Below are 20,170 nucleotides of genomic sequence, written 5' to 3'. Positions count from 1 at the left end.
CAGATGACTCACCTGCAGACCCTGTGTTTACATGTAAATAACCGGAATTCATATGTAAATAGCGGCATCCGGTGGCATAGATATGTATAGCATGCCCCCTGCAGTGGTGAGATGATGTGCTGTAGCCTCTAGTGAGCATAATTACTGTATAGTAATCTCTAGCAACCAATCAACAAGCAGAAATCATGTGCTGTAACATCTAACAACTATTCAGTGAGCCGTAATGTGTGTTGAAACCTCTAGCAACCAGTCAGTAAGCCGTAATGATACACTGTAACCTCTGGCAACCAATCACACTTGCTGCCTGATCTGATACAGTAAACTGATTTTAAGTCTAGCTGCTATTTATCGTATGTCTCAGAGCAGGTGGAGAGGGAAATCATATGGGGGGGGGGGCACCAAGAAAATGTTTGCCCAGGGTCCAATCATCAGTCCATCACCTTTACCCTCAGCTTCTTTAGCAAGGCAGTGGTGGTGTTGGAGGTGTGTTTGGGGTGGTTATCATGTTGGAATACTGCCCTGCGGTCCAGTCTCTGAAGGGAGGGGATCATGCTCTGCTTCAGTATATCACAGTACATGTTGGCATTCATGGTCCCCTCAATGATCTGTAGCCCCCCAGTGCCGGCAGCACTCATGCAGCCCCAGACCATGACACCCCCACCACCATGCCTGACTGTAGACAAGACACACTTCTGTGTGAGGGGTGTACTTTATATAATTAGGTTTCTGCTTATCACAGATCGGGGTAAAGAGCCAATAACCGGCTCTTCATCACATGACCCGCTGTGTCCAATCACAGCTGATCACGGATGTAAACAGATGCCGGTTATCGGCATTTCCTTTCCTCATACATGACAGTGCGAGGAGATTTTATAACAAACTATGAAAATAAATTTATTATTTCTTAAACATTAGCAAAAAACCTAAAACCAACCCCAGTGGTGATTAAACACCACCGAAATAAATCTCCATTAGTGTGAAAAAACTAGGAAAAATGTCATCTGGGTTCCGTGTTACATGACCGTGTAATTGTCACTCAAAGTGTGAGAGCTGAAAGCTGAAAATTGGCCTGGGCAGCAAGGGGGGGTGGAGTGGTTAAGTCCTGTAAGTTGGGAGGTGGAGCCTTCCGTCCCCCCCACCTCCATCAACGAGCCTTACCTCCCCCCCGCCTCCATCAACGAGCCTTACCTCCCCCTTGCCTCCATCAACGAGCCTCGCCTCCCCCCCGCCTCCATCAACAAGCCTTAACCTCCCCCCGCCCCCATCAACGAGCCTCGTCTCCCCCCGCCCCCATCAACGAGTCTCGTCTCCCCCCGCCCCCATCAACGAGCCTCGCCTCCCCCCCGCCTCCATCAACGAGCCTCGCCTCCCCCCGCCTCCATCAACGAGCCTCGCCTCCCCCCCGCCTCCATCAACGAGCCTCGCCTCCCCCCCGCCTCCATCAACGAGCCTCGCCTCCCCCCGCCTCCATCAACGAGCCTCGCCTCCCCCCCCGCCTCCATCAACGAGCCTCGCCTCCCCCCCGCCTCCATCAACGAGCCTCGCCTCCCCCCGCCTCCATCAACGAGCCTCGCCTCCCCCCCGCCTCCATCAACGAGCCTCGCCTCCCCCCGCCTCCATCAACGAGCCTCGCCTCCCCCCCGCCTCCATCAACGAGCCTCGCCTCCCCCCGCCTCCATCAACGAGCCTCGCCTCCCCCCCGCCTCCATCAACGAGCCTCGTTTCCCCCCGCCTCCATCAACGAGCCTCGTCTCCCCCCGCCTCCATCAACGAGCCTCGTCTCCCCCCCGCCTCCATCAACGAGCCTCGTCTCCCCCCCGCCTCCATCAACGAGCCTCGTCTCCCCCCGCCTCCATCAACGAGCCTTACCCTTCCCCCGCCTCCATCAATAAGCCTTACCCTCCCCCGCTTCCATCAATGAGCCTTACCCTTCCCCCGCTTCCATCAATGAGCCTTCCCTCCCCCCGCCTACATCAATGAGCCTTCCCTCCCCCCGCCTACATCAATGAGCCTTCTCTCCTCCCCCCTACCTCCAGCAACGAGCCCTCCCTCCTTCCCCCACCTCCAACAAATGAGCCTTAACCCTCCCCGCCTCCCTCAATGAGCCTCAGGTTCATCTTCGACTTTGACAGTTCTTTAACGTTAACAAAATGTATGAAGAAAACAGTCATATGACATATTAACATAGGAGAGGACTACGCACCTGGCTTTTTCTGGCCTTTCAAGGAGCGGGGGTTGGCGCTGTGATCGGCACTGTGCTCTGGGACCTCGCGCCGTTTCTCCGGGGTCACCCTCTGCACCTCTTCCACTTCGCTGGCAGCTGCAGGAGACACACATACACACGTGTCATGAATTGTATGCTACCTAGAGAGACCTCATGCGACACGCTACACACACATACATCGTTATTATTATACAGGATTGATATAGTGCCAACAGTGTGTGCAGCGCTTTACAATATAAAACAGGCAGACAGTACAGATACATCTCATACAAGACAAGAGGCTTAGGATGGCCAGCAAGAGATTTACTATCTAAAGCCGGGCTCGACAAATTGACTTTGTATCTAGAAGACAACCATTACAGAGCAGCTATGACTTTTTTTTGGGGGTTTAAATATAAACAAGAGACTTAATTTTCCCATCACATAGGGGGCAAAAAACAATAAAAAATTTGATGATTTTGTTTGGTGACAGGTTCTCTTTAATAGAAAAAAATGGGGTTCCCTCGCGCCGTCAAAGAGAAAAATATCTGAATGCGGTATGTCGGTTAGATTGCTGCGAGACCTAAAGTGTATACCATGCACAAAAATAGATTAAAAAAAAAAGGTGATCAGTGCAAACTATATACCAAATATTACTACAAAGATGGAATATCCTTGTTTGTTTCTACCTCATAGATAAAGTGCAATAAAATCAATAATTATACCAATACTAATGGTGAATCAGGAAGTGAGAAATTCAGACAAAGAAAAAAAAAACATTTAGAAGGGAAATCGAAGGAAAAGGGTAAAGTGAACCAACAATGCACTAGCTTAAAGCGGGAGTCCGCCGTTTTTTTTTTTTTTTTTTAAAGCCAGCAGCTACAAATACTGCAGCTGCTGACTTTTAAAATAATGACACTTACCCGCCCAGCGCGCCCGCGATGTCGGCACCCCGAAGCCGATCTCTCGATTGTCTCTCGGGTGCTGCCGCCGCCATCTTGGGTATGGGAATCAGGAAGTGGAGCCTTGCGGCTTCATTTCCCGGTTCCGTACTGCGCATGCGCGAGTTGCGCTGCGCAATAAGGACGGAATAAGGACGCAATAAGGACGGTCCCCGCCGCTGTCTCTGGGATCCGTGTGTTTCCCAGCAGACAGCGGGGGACCTGCGGAAAGGGGCTTGGATTCTGCGGAAGGGGCGTATATGCTGCAGATATCTATGCCGGAAGTGGGTGCAGATACCTGTACTGTACAGGTACCTGCACCCCCCTCCCCCCTGAAAGGTGGCAATTGTGGCGCCGGAGGGGGGGGGGGGGGGAGGGTTCCAATGAGTGGAAGCTCCACTTTAGGGTGGAGCTCCGCTTTTAATGCCTTCTCTACATTAAGATGAAAAAAAACAAAAAACACCCTTCTGTCTGAGAGCTGCCCCCACCCCCCCCCCGATTATACCTACCTGAGCCCGATCCAGAAATGTGTACAAGAGCAGCAGCTCCGTCCTCACCGGTTCAAACACAGCAGCTGGGAGCAATTGGCTCCTGCTGCTGTCAATCACGGTGAGGGGTGGGGCCAAGTCAAGCTCTGCACGTGTTCCCATAGCAAGTGGCTTGCAAAGAAGGGGGGTGGGAGTAGCTAGCATGGGACCGCAGTAAAGAGGAGGATCCGGGCTGCTCTGTTCAAAAACCTTTACACAGAGCGAGTAAGTATAACATGCTTGTTATAAACAAAACTAAAATGGGTTTACAATCACTTTAACCTCTTTGAGCCCTGGCGCCCCACTTTAAGGGGTTTATGGATGCCAGGAGGTGGGGCAGGGTTTACGATCATGTGACCAGCGTGATTGGATGTCACACGATCGGAAATCTCCCGATCATAAGTCGCAATCAGGAGCTTTCCATTAGCTACCAGTAACTGTGCCCAGAGCACGCAGGGCTGCTCAGCACCAAGGGGTTAAAGTGATAGTAAAGTCTCTTTTTTTCCCCTTTAAAAATAACAAACAAACACGTTATTCTTAATACTACTGCGGGCATCCGGGTGTGACAGATTCACAGCCGGGTGCGACCGATTCACAGCCGGGTGCGACCGATTCACAGCCGGGTGCGACCGATTCACAGCCGGGTGCGACCGATTCACAGCCGGGTGCGACCGATTCACAGCCGGGTGCGACCGATTCACAGTCGGGTGCGACCGATTCACAGTCGGGTGCGACCGATTCACAGTCGGGTGCGACCGATTCACAGCCGGGTGCGACCGATTCACAGCCGGGTGCGACCGATTCACAGCCGGGTGCGACCGATTCACAGTCGGGTGTGACCGATTCACAGCCGGCTGGACGGATTCACAGCCGGCTGGGACGGATTCACAGCCGGCTGGGACGGATTCACAGCCGGGTGTCACAGCCGGGTGTGACCGATTCACAGCCGGGTGTGACCGATTCACAGCCGGGTGCACACGTCTCACCGCGCTGTCCTGCATAGCCGGGAAATCTTCTGGGACCTGCGACGCGCGCTCGTCGGTAAACGTAATGCATTGCGGAATCGAATAGCAGATAATCGTATTTGAATGGAATCATGAGACCAGTGAAGATGCGCACCTCTAGTCTCCATGCTGTGCTCAGCCGTCTCAGCCAATGGCGGCCTGTCTTCTGAGCGGCCATCACCTGGGGTGTCTACTTTCATTGGTTCCTCCTCTTCTTCCTCCTCCTCCTCTTCAGGCTCATCTGCGTCTTTCATGGTGAAGAGACTCGCCGGGAGATCCGTCCGTTTTGGTGGCAATCTCTGCAATTGGTAAAGTGGATTGTCAAGTAAAACATGAGAATCTTCCCTGAGCAGTCTATGCAAGAAATCGTCACATTTATTATTATGTATCCTTTATTATTCTTCATCTATACACAGAATTTACCTGCTGAATCCCAGAAACTACCTCACTTCCGCTTTACTCCGTCGCCAATTTAAAAAATAAATAAAATAAATGGCACGCCGATTTTGGCAAAGTGCAAAGGAGGGATTTGGGGATCTTTTAGGGCCCTGATCTCTCCATAAAGAGGACCTGTCATCACCTATTCACCTATTTACATTCCTTGTGACAGCAATAAAAGGGATTAGAATTTTTATTTTTTAAAAAGGGACAATGTTTAAAAAACCAAACAAAAAAACAAAAAACAAACAAACAACTTTTTATTTTAACCACTTCCCGACCAGCGCACGCCGATGTACGTCAGAATGGCACGGGCAGGAATATTGGCGTACAGGTACATCCAGTTTTAAATGCCACCCTGCTCGCGTGCCGGTCGGGTCCCCCGTGAGTCCGGCCGCGGGTCCCACGGACTCTATCGCCGCGGGGATAGCCACGATCCTCTCACGGGGCGGCTGAATGAGGAGATGCCGTTGTAAACAGCATCTCCCCGTCCTGCCTAGCAACAAGTGATGCTGATCTCTGCTCCATGTAATTGGAGCAGAGATCAGTGTTCACTAAAAAAAAAAAAAAGCCAGCCCCCCCCACCCCCACAGTTAGTAACACGCCCCTAGGAACACTTAACCCCTACACTGCCACCCACTGGTTAACCCCTTCACTGCCAGTGTCATTTACACAGGAATCAGTGCATTTATATAGCAGTGATTGCTGTATAAATGACAATGGTCCCAAAAATGTGTCAAAAATGTCCGATGTGTCCGCCAAAATGTCACAGTCACAATAAAAACAAAAACAAAAAACAAAAAAAAAAAAAAAAAAAAAAACACACAACTTCCACCCTGTAGTGGAAAACGATGTCATGATTATCTCCGGATGGAGCGGCGGTAGGGCGGGGGTTGGGGTTGTTTGTATGACTTCTTACCCCAACAGTGCCGGTCTTCAGCTTGAATTTGCTTCCTCCCTTCATGGCCCCAAACAAGGGTAAGGTCAGCTTCTTCCCCTTGGGGTCGTCAGTCGCTGAGCTGAGAAAGAAAAAAAAAAAAGAATTTCAGTTCAACACCCCCCAGATATATTTCTCAGACCTGCAGATGTACCAACACTCCGGGGATACACCTCAGTCTTTCACAGGTGTCCCGGCTCCTCTCCTGGACAGGAACGGCTTCCTCTGATATCACTGCACACTGTGAGCTTATGCCCATGGGATTTTCCTTTTTAATATATATAAAAATAAATTTAAACAATCTTCTCTCCCGTTGTCATTATGGGGGATGTTTGTAGAATTTTGAGAAAAATAATGAATTTAATTCATTTTGGAATAAGGCTGCAACATAACAAAAGGAGGAAAACGTGAAGCGCTGTGAATACTTTGCGGACGCACTGCACACAATGCAGAGCTCTGTCCGGTCAGTGGGGAAGTAATGGATTTTCTTTCCCCACAAAGCAGGGAATATATATCTCCTCTAATAGTATATACAGTATATATCTCCTCTAATAGTATATACAGTATATATCTCCTCTAATAGTATATATACTATATCCCCTCTAATAGTATATAGCCCCTCTAATAGTATATACAGTATATATCCCCTGTAATAGTATATACAGTATATATCCCCTCTAATATCTATTCTATTAGAGGCAATATATTCTATTAGAGGGGATATATACTGTATATTCTAAAAATATATACAGTACATATCCCCTCCAATGGTATATACAGTATATATCCCCTCCAATGGTATAGACAGTATATATTCCCTCCAATGGTATAGACAGTATATATCTCCTCCAATGGTATATACAGTATATCTCTCTCCTCTAGTCGTATATACAGTATCTCTCTCCTCTAGTCGTATATACAGTATCTCTCTCCTCTAGTCGTATATACAGTATCCCTCTCCTCTAGTCGTATATACAGTATCTCTCTCCTCTAGTCGTATATATATACATTATCTCTCCTCTAGTCGTATATACAGTATATATCCCCTCTAATAGTATATACAATATATATATATCTCCTGTAATAGTATACACAGTATATATCTCTTGTTATTCCCAGTGGATTCGAGATTTTGCTCCCTAACCATATAGTTGGCTATTTACATTTATCACTGCATAGAGATATTTAAGGATAAATTGCCTTTTTTTTTTTAAACTTTACATATTAACTAAATCATACGCCACACTTTTTTTTTAGGGTTGTTAACCAAAACAATAAAATCGGCCAACTAATCGATTATGGAAATAATTGTCAGTTGCAGCCCTAGAGCGGGCTGTCCCTTTAAGAAGTTAAGGCCTATTGATTGAGCACTGTGACCCAGTTACTGAAGTCTCCGGATGCAATGCTGCATTTATTTGCAGATATTGAGTTCTCTCTCCCCCCCCCCCGGGAAATCTCCGACGTCGTATTTGATACAATGTAACGGGTGAGTTATTGTTTAGGAAAGGTAACGGCAACCGTAGAGAGGTATGGACTGGCGCGTTTTGCTCGCTCTTCAGTCTCAGGACGTAGAGAAGGACGTAGAGAATACTTTATCACCTTCTCTACAAGCGGTTTATAAGCCGTAAATTGGAAAGACGCAGCAAGAGAGGAGAGGAGATTTCCCTCGGGTGGGGGGGGGGGGTGGGGGAAGGTGCAGCGTGAATACTGAAGCGGGAGACTCACTTGGCCTTCAGCTCGGGGAGTTTGGTTGGCTGGACAATCTTTATCAGACTCGTCAGCCTTTGCTGCTCCTTCCTCAGCTCCAGGGACTGCAGGTGAAGCTTCTTCCGGGACACGCTGTCCATAGAGCTCCCGGCTCTCATCTCCGTCATGAAGGCGTCCAGGGGGTCCTGCGCCGAGGGCGGGGTCACACCTGCGGGGGAGAAAGGAACGCCACAGTTATGTTAAATAGAGTCAAATGGCAGCACAACCACGGCCACACATCCGGGGGGCTCAGACACGCTGGATGTGGTGCAGATTTATTTCACAACACATTTATGCAGAGTTAACACTTTAACCCCTTCACACCCAAGAAGCTTTACCCCTTCATTACCAGGACATTTTGCTATTCAGCACTGCGCTACTTTAACTGGTAATTGCCCAGTCATGCAACGCTGTACAAATGAAATTTATAGCATTTTTTTTTTTCACAAGAGTGGAGAGGCACAGAATCCAAGTTGGATGAGGTCCAGTGTGAGGTGATTATTTGGGGAGCCGCGTCATCTGCTGGTGTCGGCCCGCTGTGTTTTTATCAAGTCCAAAGTCAGCGCAGCCCTGTAGCGGGAAATTCCAGAGCTCTTCATGCTTCCCTCTGCTGACCAGCTTTATGGAGATGCCAATTTCATATTCCAGCAGGACTTGGCACCTGCCCACACTGCCAAAACTACCAATCCCGGGTCACGTGATCATGGAATCACTGCGACTGATAGGCCAGAAACTCACCTGACCTAAGCCCCGTAAGGATCAACGGTTCTCAACGCCTGTCCTCAGGAGCCACCAACAGGACAGGTTTGCAAGAATAACTGAAATACATCCCAGGTGATATCATTTGTTGCTCAGTGATTGCAGTATTCTAGTCTGCATCTCCCCCCCCCCCCCCCAAGGTAATACATAAAACCTGGCCTGTTAGTGGGCCCTGAGGACAGGAGGTGAGAACCCCTTTCCATAGAGAATCTGAGGTGTTGTCAGGAGGAAGATGAGGGTCACCAGACCCAACAATCCAGGCGAGGTGAAGGCCGCTATCAACGCAACCTGGACTTCCATAACACCTCAGCAGTGCCACCGGCTGATCACCCTCCATGCCACGCCGCACTGAATGGGCAATTCCTGCAAAAGGAGCCCCAACCAAGTATTGAGTGCATTCTATACTGTACATGGGCAGACTTCTCACCAACCCAACATTTCTGGATTCAAAATCCTTTTTTTTTTCTTTATTGTTCTTTTGTAATATAAAAATTTTCTGAGATACTGAATTTTGGGAAAGAAAAAAAATGCTTGAAATATATCACTGTGTATAACACATTGATATATAAAATATACGCGTTTCACTTTTTGAGTCAAATTACTGAAATAAAACTAACTTTTTGATAACATTCAAACTTAAATGTGATTATATATATATATACACACACATCACATTTAAGTTTGAATGTTATCAAAAAGTAAGTTTTATTCAGTATTTGACTCAAAAAGTGAAAGATATAGATAGATAGATATAGAGATGTACATCTCTATATATATATATATATATATATATATATACATACATATACATATATATATATATATATATATATATATATATATATATACACACACACACACACACGTATATAGATACCTATATATAGGTTTTGTGTATCATTCATATTCTCTGAAAAATGGGCAAGAAATCATAAATTCTGCTCGGGTATGTAAACTTATGAGCACAGCTGTGTAATAAAAAATTATTATAAAAAAAATAAAGAAAACGAAGATATAGATAGAGAGAATATATATATATATATATATATATATATATATATATATATATATTATATATATAGAGAGAGAGAGAGAGAGAGAGAGAGAGAGAGAGATACTATCTCTCTCTCTCTCTATATAATATATACACACACACACATCTATCTATATCAATATTTATTTAATAATTTTTTTTCTAATAAAAAATAATAATAATAATAATTATATATATTTTTTTATTATACAGCCGTGCTCATAAGTTTACATACCTTGACAGAATTTATGATTTCTTGGCCATTTTTCAGAGAATATGAATGATAAACACAAAGACTTTCCTCTCACACATGGTCAGTGATTGGCTGAAGCCATTTATGATCAATCATCTGTGTTTACTCTTCTTATATCATAATGACAACAGAAACTCCCCAAATGACCCTGATCAAAAGTTTACATACCCCAGTGATTTTGGCCTGATAACATGCACACAAGTTTGAAACAAAGGGGTTTGAATGGCTATTAATGGCGGCCATACACGGTTCGAATTTCGAAAGAATTTTCTTTCCGTCACTAATACAAAAAAAAAAAAATAATAATAATAATAATAATAAAAATGCCATATATCTATCCCCCATTTTGTAGACACGACAACTTTTGCACAAACCAATCAATATACGCTTATTGCTAGTTTTTTAACCAAAAATATGTAGAAGAATACGTATTGGGCTAAACTGAGAAAAACTATTTTTTTTTTTTTTATATTTTTGGGAAATATTTATAGCAAGTAAAAAAATAAAAAAAAATAATATGTCTTTTCCCCCACAAATATATTTCTTTTGGTGGTATTTGATCACCTCTGCATTTTTTTACCCTATAAACAAAAATAGAGCGACAATTTAAAAAAAAAAAAAGAAAAAAAAAAAGCATTATTTTTTACTTTTTGCTATAATAAATATCCCCCAAAAATATATAAAGAAACCCCAATTTTTTTCCTCAGTTTAGGCCAATACGTATTATTCTATATATTTTTGGAAAAAAAAAATATATCGCAATAAGCGTATATTGATTGGTTTGTGCAAAAGTTATATCGCCTACAAAATAGGAGATAGATTTATAGCATTTTTATTCTTTTTTTTTTTTTTTTTTACTAGTAATGGAGGTGATCTGCGATTTTTAATCGGGACTGCGACATTATGGTGGACACATCAGACAATTTTGACACATTTTATGGAGTATTTTTTTTAAATTGTCTTTGTTTATAGTGCAAAAAAAAAACAAAAACAAAAAAAAAAAAAAAAAAACACAACGCAGATGTGATCAAATACCACCAAAAATCTCAGTTTGTGGGGAAAAAAAAAATTAAAAAAAAGGACGTCAATTTTGTTTGGGTACAGAGTCGAACGAGGGCGCAATTGTCAGTTAAAGCGACGCAGTACCGAATCGCAAAAAGTGCTCTGGTTAGGAGGGGGGGGGGGGCGGTAAATCCTTCCGGGGCTGAAGCAGTTAAGGAAACAACCTTAAGGTTTTAATTCCAGTTTTCTGGTGAGAGCCGAGGCCGCTGGGTGCAGCACGGACCGGCCGTATAGGACATGAGGACTACATTACCTGTCTGAGATGTTCTCAGTTTTGCCGCGACCTCCAAGATTTCCTTTTCCACGCGCTCCAGTTTAGCGGTCTAGGAGAGAGAAAGGAGTCCGTTGTAATTTCAGCAAAAATTATACATTATTGGCCGGACAATCTTATTTAACCACTTAAGGACCGCCCCACATACGTATACTGCGGCAGGGCGGCCCTTAAGTGCAAAATCACGTGCCTGTATGCGATTCCTTTCATTGGCTCTAGGGTGCGTGCGCGCCGCCAGGGCCCTGCTCCCACTGTGATTGGGCACAGCGGGAGCCAATCTCCGGGACCGGCACTAGCCGATCGTTCACAGGAGAGGCAGAACGGAGGACTGCCTATGTAAACAAGGAAACCCCGCCGTTCTGTGAGGGAGGAAGATGGAGATTTTGTGTTTCTACCAAGCAGGAACACGGAACTCAGTTTTCCTCCAGTCACAGCACCTCCCCCACACAGTCAGCAAGCACTTCCTAGGAGCACATGCAACCCCTTGATCGACCCCGATGATTTTTTATTTTTTTATATATATATATATATATAATGAACAAAGACTTAATTTTACTGCTTGCTGCCCGCCCAACGTCAAATGCCAGTGGGGCGGTGCAACTCTTGTTCTGGACTGCCGTCATGTGACAGCGGCACGGAACGGCCGCTCTCGCATCATGTTGCTAGGACACGGTGCAACCCAGATCTGTGTAAATAGCCGCGTCCGCGGCTCTTTAACCATGTGATTGGCTGAGTCCAGCCGGTCACATGTAAACACGGAGATGCCGGTAATTGGCGCTCCTCGCCTCACACTGACAGAGTGTGAGGAGCGGTTGTCCAGCTGCTCGGGAAAACATTTACCTAGAAGAATCGCCGGCTGAAAAAGAGGACACTGGGATCATGGTTGTAGCCTCAATCATGTGATCCCGGTATAACCTCCTCCCTACCAACCAATATCTCATAAAAAGAAAAGCCAAGAAGGGCGACGAGGATTTCTGCGACAGTTCTTTGCCATGAGGCGCCATGTTGAACTTCCAGTGACCAGTATGAGAGAGTGAGAGCGATAACACCAAATTTACCACACCTGCTCCCCATTCACACCTGAGACCTTGTAACACTAACGAGTCACATGACACCGGGGGAGGGAAAATGGCTAATTGGGCTCCAATCTGGACATTTTCACTTAGGGGTGTACTGACTTTTGTTGCCAGCGGTTTAGACATTAATGGCTGTGTGTTGTTATTTTGAGGGGATGACAAATTTACACTGTTATACAAGCTGTACACTCACTACTTTACATTGTAGACAAGTGTCATCTCTTCAGTGTTGTCACATGAAAAGATAGAAGAAAAGATTTACACACACACGTGACTGAGGGGTGTACTTATTTCTGTGAGATACAAAGTGTGATTGTGCCCGCACAATCCGCCCCGCCGCAGTGTATGTCCTATGACGGGTTAGGGAAGTGGTTATGAATAAATTCTCTCTCCCGCACTCACCAGGGACTCGAAGGTTTCCGGTTTCTCCTCGATCTTGCCGGCCTTCTTCATGCGGCTCAGGCGCTTTTTCTCCACTATCCCGGTACGGTCGAGGAACGTGTCGTCGTCGCTGTCATAGAAATCCTCGTCTTCCCACTTCTTGGATTTTCTTTTCCGTGAAACTAGAAGTAGAAAGTAGAGTTTAGAGCTGGAGATGATCACTCGGGGACCAAAGCTTTGATGAAGGGGGTGAAGAACAAACACCAAATATGTAATAATGTAGATGTCTTTTTTTTTTTTTTATATTTTTTTTTTTATGGTTGGGACTTGTCTTTCTTTCAACTTGACTACGTAATAAAAACATCTTTGCCATTCTGAAGCTTCCCTCCAACCACTTTGCATATTATTTTATATATACTGCGATTCTGTACTCGCCAAATATGCTGCAGAAATCTCCCTCCACTGAGTCTGGCTGCAGCCATTTTAACTGTGGGCAGCTAAAGCTCCTGCCTGTTCACTTCCTGGATTCACACAGAGGTACACCTGCAGCTCTCATTGGCCCTCTTATGATTCATCGAGAGAGAGAGAGAGGGAGAGAGAGCGCGCGAGCGAGAGAGAGAGGGAGAGAGAGCGCGCGAGCGAGAGAGAGAGGGAGAGAGAGCGCGCGAGCGAGAGAGAGAGGGAGAGAGAGCGCGCGAGCGAGAGAGAGAGGGAGAGAGAGCGCGCGAGCGAGAGAGAGAGGGAGAGAGAGCGCGCGAGCGAGAGAGAGAGGGAGAGAGAGCGCGCGAGCGAGAGAGAGAGGGAGAGAGAGCGCGCGAGCGAGAGAGAGAGGGAGAGAGAGCGCGCGAGCGAGAGAGAGAGGGAGAGAGAGCGCGCGAGCGAGAGAGAGAGGGAGAGAGAGCGCGCGAGCGAGAGAGAGAGGGAGAGAGAGCGCGCGAGCGAGAGAGAGAGGGAGAGAGAGCGCGCGAGCGAGAGAGAGAGGGAGAGAGAGCGCGCGAGCGAGAGGAGAGGGAGAGAGAGCGCGCGAGCGAGAGAGAGAGGGAGAGAGAGCGCGCGAGCGAGAGAGAGAGGGAGAGAGAGCGCGCGAGCGAGAGAGAGAGGGAGAGAGAGCGCGCGAGCGAGAGAGAGAGGGAGAGAGAGCGCGCGAGCGAGAGAGAGAGGGAGAGAGAGCGCGCGAGCGAGAGAGAGAGGGAGAGAGCGCGCGAGCGAGAGAGAGAGGGAGAGAGCGCGCGAGCGAGAGAGAGAGGGAGAGAGCGCGCGAGCGAGAGAGGGAGAGAGCGCGCGAGCGAGAGAGAGAGAGAGAGGGAGAGAGCGCGCGAGCGAGAGAGAGAGAGGGAGAGAGCGCGCGAGCGAGAGAGAGAGGGAGAGAGCGCGCGAGCGAGAGAGCGCGAGCGAGAGAGCGCGCGAGCGAGAGAGGGAGAGAGCGCGCGAGAGAGAGAGGGAGAGAGCGCGCGAGAGAGAGAGGGAGAGAGCGCGCGAGCGAGAGAGAGAGGGAGAGAGAGCGCGAGCGGGAGAGAGAGGGGAGAGAGAGCGAGCGAGAGAGAGAGGGAGAGAGAGCGCGAGCGAGAGAGAGAGGGAGAGAGAGCGCGAGCGAGAGAGAGAGGGAGAGAGAGCGCGAGCGAGAGAGAGAGGGAGAGAGAGCGCGAGCGAGAGAGAGAGGAGAGAGAGCGCAGCGAGAGAGAGAGGGAGAGAGAGCGCGAGCGAGAGAGAGAGGGAGAGAGAGCGCGAGCGAGAGAGAGAGGGAGAGAGAGCGCGAGCGAGAGAGAGAGGGAGAGAGAGCGCGAGCGAGAGAGAGAGGGAGAGAGAGCGCGAGCGAGAGAGAGAGAGAGAGAGAGCGGGAGAGAGAGCGGGGAGAGAGAGAGCGCGGGAGAGAGAGGGCGCGGGAGAGAGAGGGCGAGGGAGAGAGAGGGCGAGGGAGAGAGAGGGCGAGGGAGAGAGAGGGCGAGGGAGAGAGAGGGCGAGGGAGAGAGAGAGGGCGAGGGAGAGAGAGGGCGAGGGAGAGAGAGGGCGAGGGAGAGAGAGGGCGAGGGAGAGAGAGGAGAGGGAGAGAGAGAGAGAGGGAGAGAGAGAGCGCGAGCGAGAGAGAGAGGGAGAGAGCGAGAGCGAGAGAGAGAGAGGGAGAGAGAGCGCGCGAGCGAGAGAGAGAGGGAGAGAGAGCGCGCGAGCGAGAGAGAGAGGGAGAGAGAGCGCGCGAGCGAGAGAGAGAGGGAGAGAGAGCGCGCGAGCGAGAGAGAGAGAGGGAGAGAGAGCGCGCGAGCGAGAGAGAGAGGGAGAGAGAGCGCGCGAGCGAGAGAGAGAGGGAGAGAGAGCGCGCGAGCGAGAGAGAGAGGGAGAGAGAGCGCGCGAGCGAGAGAGAGAGAGGGAGAGAGAGCGCGCGAGCGAGAGAGAGAGGGAGAGAGAGCGCGCGAGCGAGAAGAGAGAGAGAGAGCGCGCGAGCGAGAGAGAGAGGGAGAGAGAGCGCGCGAGCGAGAGAGAGAGAGGGAGAGAGAGCGCGCGAGCGAGAGAGAGAGGGAGAGAGAGCGCGCGAGCGAGAGAGAGAGAGGGAGAGAGAGCGCGCGAGCGAGAGAGAGAGGGAGAGAGAGCGCGCGAGCGAGAGAGAGAGGGAGAGAGAGCGCGCGAGCGAGAGAGAGAGGGAGAGAGCGCGCGAGCGAGAGAGAGAGAGAGAGAGCGCGCGAGCGAGAGAGAGAGGGAGAGAGCGCGCGAGCGAGAGAGGGAGAGAGCGAGCGAGCGAGAGAGAGAGAGAGGGAGAGAGCGCGCGCGCGAGAGAGAGAGAGGAGAGAGCGCGCGAGCGAGAGAGAGAGGGGAGAGAGCGCGCGAGCGAGAGAAGCGAGAGAGCGAGCGAGCGAGAGGCGAGCGAGAGAGAGAGAGGGAGAGAGCGCGCGGAGAGAGAGAGAGCGGAGAGAGAGAGAGGGAGAGAGCGCGCGGCGAAGAGAGAGGGAGAGAGAGCGCGAGAGAGAGAGAGGCGAGAGAGAGAGCGCGAGCGAGAGAGAGAGGAGAGAGAGCGCGAGCGAGAGAGAGAGAGGGAGAGAGAGCGCGAGCGAGAGAGAGAGGGAGAGAGAGCGCGAGCGAGAGAGAGAGGGAGAGAGAGCGCGAGCGAGAGAGAGAGGGAGAGAGAGCGCGAGCGAGAGAGAGAGGGAGAGAGAGCGCGAGCGAGAGAGAGAGGGAGAGAGAGCGCGAGCGAGAGAGAGAGGGAGAGAGAGCGCGAGCGAGAGAGAGAGGGAGAGAGAGCGCGAGCGAGAGAGAGAGGGAGAGAGAGCGCGAGCGAGAGAGAGAGGGAGAGAGAGCGCGAGCGAGAGAGAGAGAGCGAGGGAGAGAGAGGGCGCGGGAGAGAGAGGGCGCGGGAGAGAGAGGGCGAGGGAGAGAGAGGGCGAGGGAGAGAGAGGGCGAGGGAGAAAGAGGGCGAGGGAGAGAGAGGGCGAGGGAGAGAGAGGGCGAGGGAGAGAGAGGGCGAGGGAGAGAGAGGGCGAGGGAGAGAGAGGGCGAGGGAGAGAGAGGGCGAGGGAGAGAGAGGGCGAGGGAGAGAGAGCGCTGTGCATGATGTCATAAATCTAGGCCAGTGACCAGACAGGAAACAGGAAGTGGGCTGTATAAGGGATTTACTGGCAGAAATAAAATGTTTAACTATTCAAAAGATAAAAAACAACAAGGGGAGAAGATTTAATAGATGGAAAGATGAAAAAAAATGACTGAAGTTCCTCTTTAACCACGTTTAGCAATTCCACAGCATTGGCACTCACCAGCCTCCTGGCGGAGCAAGCCCCTCATATCCAGCGTGCGGCACGCCTCCAGAGCGCAGAGATTGGCCGCCTCCTTCTTCTTACCGGAATGGCTGACTTCCGCGACCAGCTGCTTCCCATTGGAGTCGTCGGCCGGCAACCTGAAGAGGAACGCAAATGGATCGTGAGATTCGCCCAACCTTCAGGATTGGTCAGGAGCAACCCGGAGAAACATCACTTCACTTCCTGTCCCCCCGCAACATGGAAACATGAACACCGAGGGCAAACAATTCTTTAACCACTTTAATACCTGGGGGCACTTATACACCTTCCTGCCCACTCCAATTTCCAGCTTACACCGCTCTCAGATTTTGAATGACAATTGCGCGGTCGTGCAACTCAGTACCCAAATAAAATATTTATATATTTTTTCCCCTACAAATGGAGCTTTCTTTTGGTGCCATTTGATCACCTCTGGAGTTTTTGCGCTACAAAAAAAATAAAAAACACAAAAAAAAACGAACATTTTGGAAAAAACAAAACAAAACAAAAAAACAGTTTCTCTGTTTTGTTACAAAACTTTGTAAATAAGCCAGTTTTCTCCTTCCCTGATGTGCACTGATGAGGTGGCACTTCTATGCGGCACTGATATACAGCACTGATGGGCACTCATAGGTGGCACTGATCAGAGGCGTTGGCAGGCATCACTGATGGGCACAGAGTGCCATCCTTGGTGGGCATCCTTGGGGAGGGGGCTGCACTGATAATCAAGTGCAGGACAACCCCCCCACCCCCCCATCAGGAGTGCAGCCAATCGGCTCTCCTCTACTTGCGTCTGGAGGAAAGGTCGATACACGGCTTTTCCCTGTTTACTCCGTGATCAGCTGTGATTGGACACGACTGATCACGTGGTAAAGAGCCTCCGTCAGACTGACACCGCCGATTGCCGCGCGGGCACGTGATCGCGGCTTATCCTGCTGGACATCATATGACACCCGGTCAGGATAACTGAACCACTTCCCAGCCGTCATTCTGCTATAGGCCGTACGGGAAGGGCTCAAACACATGACTTCCGCCATGAAAAACGCTTCCGCTCATCTGCCCCTCCCCCCTCTCTTATATAACGGAATTTGGGGTTTTTTTTGTTTTTTTGTTACTTTTTTGCTACAAGAGCTGCGTTTGTTTTCTGCACACATTTAAATAAATAATAATAAAAAAAAAAAATCACTTTAGGCCTGTAGATTACACAAAACACTATATATATTCTAAAATCAGACTCTCTAGGCCAGTGATGGTGAACCTCGGCACCCCAGATGTTTTGGAACTACATTTCCCATGATGCTCATGCACTCTGCAGTGTAGTTGAGCATCATGGGAAATGTAGTTCCAAAACATCTGGGGTGCCAAGGTTCTCCATCACTGCTCTAGAGAAAAGTAATTTTTCATGACTCATTTTATGTAAAATTTTGGTTAAAAAAAATAAAAATATACCAAAAAACACATTAAAGTGCATTTTAGGGGCAAACAAATGCCATGAAATATAAAATATGAGGTCGCCCCGAATAAATAGATACCCAACATGTCAAAGCTTAAAATTTGCGTGGGCCCGTGAAATGGGGACAGACTTCAGTACCCTACATTCTATAGGCGACAATTCAAAAGCCCACCTACATGTAACAGTTTGGCGTTACGGAGGTGGTCTAGTGTGTTAGCATTATTGCTCTCACTCCAGCGCCTGTAGCAAATTGCGTAGCACAATTGAGGTTTTCATGCGTAGGTACCCCCGACGCGGAGTTTACATTCGATGTGGGGGTGGGCTTAAAAAATTTTTTAGGGGGGAGGGGGGCGTTAAGGGGACTTTATGTGCTTGGGTGTAACTTTTTTTTCTTTGAAAAAAATAAAAAGTTTTACTTAAAGTGATTGTAAAGATTAGAATTTTTTTTTTTTTTTTTTAAATAACAAAACATGTCATACTTACCTCCACTGTGCAGCTCGTTTTGCACAGAGTGGCTCCGATCCTCCTCTTGTGGGGTCCCTCGGTGGCTCCCCCCCCCACATCGTATAACCCCCCTAAGAGAAGCGATTAGGGGGGGGGGGTGGGTTGTCACGCTCCTAAGTCCATCATTCTGTGACCATAGACGTCCACGTCATTGGACTTGGACAGCAGTGGGAGCCAATGGCTGCGCTGCTATCAATCTATCCAATGAAGAGGAGCCGAGACCCCCCCCCCCCCCGGGCAGAGGAAGAGCGCGTCACCGCCGTGAGAAATCCCAGGGCTCAGGTAAGTAAAATGGTGGGGGGGGATAGAGTTTTCATTTTGGTGGCATTTGATCACCTCTACAGTTTTTATTTTTTGCGCTATAAACAAAAACAAAAAAAAAAAAAAAAAAAAAAAAAGAAGAAGAGCGACAATTTTGAAAAAAAAACAAAAACTAATTTTTTACTTTTTGCTATAATAAATATCCCCAAAAAATATATAAAACAAATTTTTTTCCCCTCAGTTTAGGCCGATACGTATTCTTCTGCGATCAGTGATTTTTATTGTGACTGCGACATTATTGCGGACACATCGGACATTTTTGGGACCATTGTCATTTATACAGCAATCAGTGCTATACAAATGCATTGATTCCTGTGTAAAGGACACTGGCGGTGAATGGGGTTAACCAGGGGGTGGCAGTGTAGGGGTTAAGTGTGTCCTAGGGGCGTGTTTTTAACTGTGGGGGGGGCGTGGCTGTGTTTTACAGATCACTGATCTCTGCTCCAATCACAGGGAGCAGAGATCAGTGTCACTTGTTGCTAGGCAGAACGGGGAAGATGCTGTTTACATCGACATCTCCCCATTCGACGATCAGGGGTATCCCCGGGACCAGCGGTCAGACTCACGGGGGTCCCGTCCGGCGCGCACACGATAGAATGGCGACAAATTCAAAAGGGAAGTACCTGTACGCCCATTTGCCTGTCCGTGCCATTCGTACATCATCGTGCGCCTGGTCGTGAAGCGGTTAACTTCCCCCCATGTGATGATTTTTAGGTGACAGGTTCTCTTTAGGCCCCTTCCACACTGCCGTGACTTAAAAGTTGCTTGATTTTGCGGCAATTTCAGCGAATGCCTGTGTAAACTTGAGGTCTATGGACCTCGACGCGCACCAAAGTCGGACCAAAGTGCTACAGGGACTACTTTGAAGTCGGTGCGACTTGAAGCCACAGAGATACGAACGGTTATTTATTGGGAATCAAGGGGAACGACTTATGCGACTGATGTCCAAAGTCGCAGGAAAAGTCGCACACGTGTCAAAAGGGGCTTTAATGAGACGTCTCCTCCGGACTCCACTGAATGGGATGCAAATCGCATTGCAAAACATCCTTTCCTGGCTAAGCTAAGCGGGGGGGGGGCGAGGCTGAAGTGATGTCAGACGGCGCTTTTTGGGTCACAAAAAGAAGGGGAAGAGAGCGGACTTGTGCATCCCTCCCCCACAGCCACTGGCACTCGCCATGTCGGTTCCAGGCCTGCAGATGGGCAAGTGGAGCCCGGAAAGCATGGCCGGGGTGCAGGCAGGCGGGCGCTGGTACTGGGTACGTGTGAGCAATCGGGGGTCCCCAAATGCTTTCACCCGACAGGCAGAATTCTGCTTGACAGTTTTAGACCCCTTTCACACCATAGTGTGGTGTATTTTTAGCGGCGTTTTACCGCCGGATTTGCGGCGCATTTCGACCGCGAGCGGGGAGCTTTTACCCCCCGCTAGCGGCCGAGAAAGGGTTAAAACCACCGGCAATACACCACGATAGCGGCGTTTTGCCGGCGGTATTACAGCGCTGCCCC

The 20,170-nt window shown here is 48.9% G+C and overlaps 1 protein-coding gene across 1 annotated transcript in view; it reads right to left on the bottom strand.

Annotated features, from left to right (window-relative positions):
• SLC4A1AP (solute carrier family 4 member 1 adaptor protein) overlaps nucleotides 1-16,639 on the bottom strand; it is a gene marked incomplete at its 5' end in the record, with an annotated part of 23,447 nt that extends 6,808 nt beyond the window's left edge. Inside the window, 7 exon segments of the mRNA XM_077489423.1 lie at nucleotides 2,204-2,320; nucleotides 4,791-4,974; nucleotides 6,033-6,132; nucleotides 7,776-7,965; nucleotides 11,157-11,226; nucleotides 12,653-12,813; nucleotides 16,369-16,639. Coding sequence (XP_077345549.1) covers nucleotides 2,204-2,320; nucleotides 4,791-4,974; nucleotides 6,033-6,132; nucleotides 7,776-7,965; nucleotides 11,157-11,226; nucleotides 12,653-12,813; nucleotides 16,369-16,396 — 850 coding nt within the window.
• Nucleotides 16,640-20,170: the final 3,531 nt, after the last annotated feature.

Source organism: Lithobates pipiens, unplaced genomic scaffold (genome assembly GCF_037356315.1).
Source record: "Lithobates pipiens isolate NorthernLeopardFrog02 unplaced genomic scaffold, aLitPip1_a1.2 Scaffold_18, whole genome shotgun sequence".
NCBI classification, from domain to species: Eukaryota; Metazoa; Chordata; class Amphibia; order Anura; family Ranidae; genus Lithobates; species Lithobates pipiens.
This window is presented reverse-complemented; position numbering and strand designations above follow the sequence as displayed.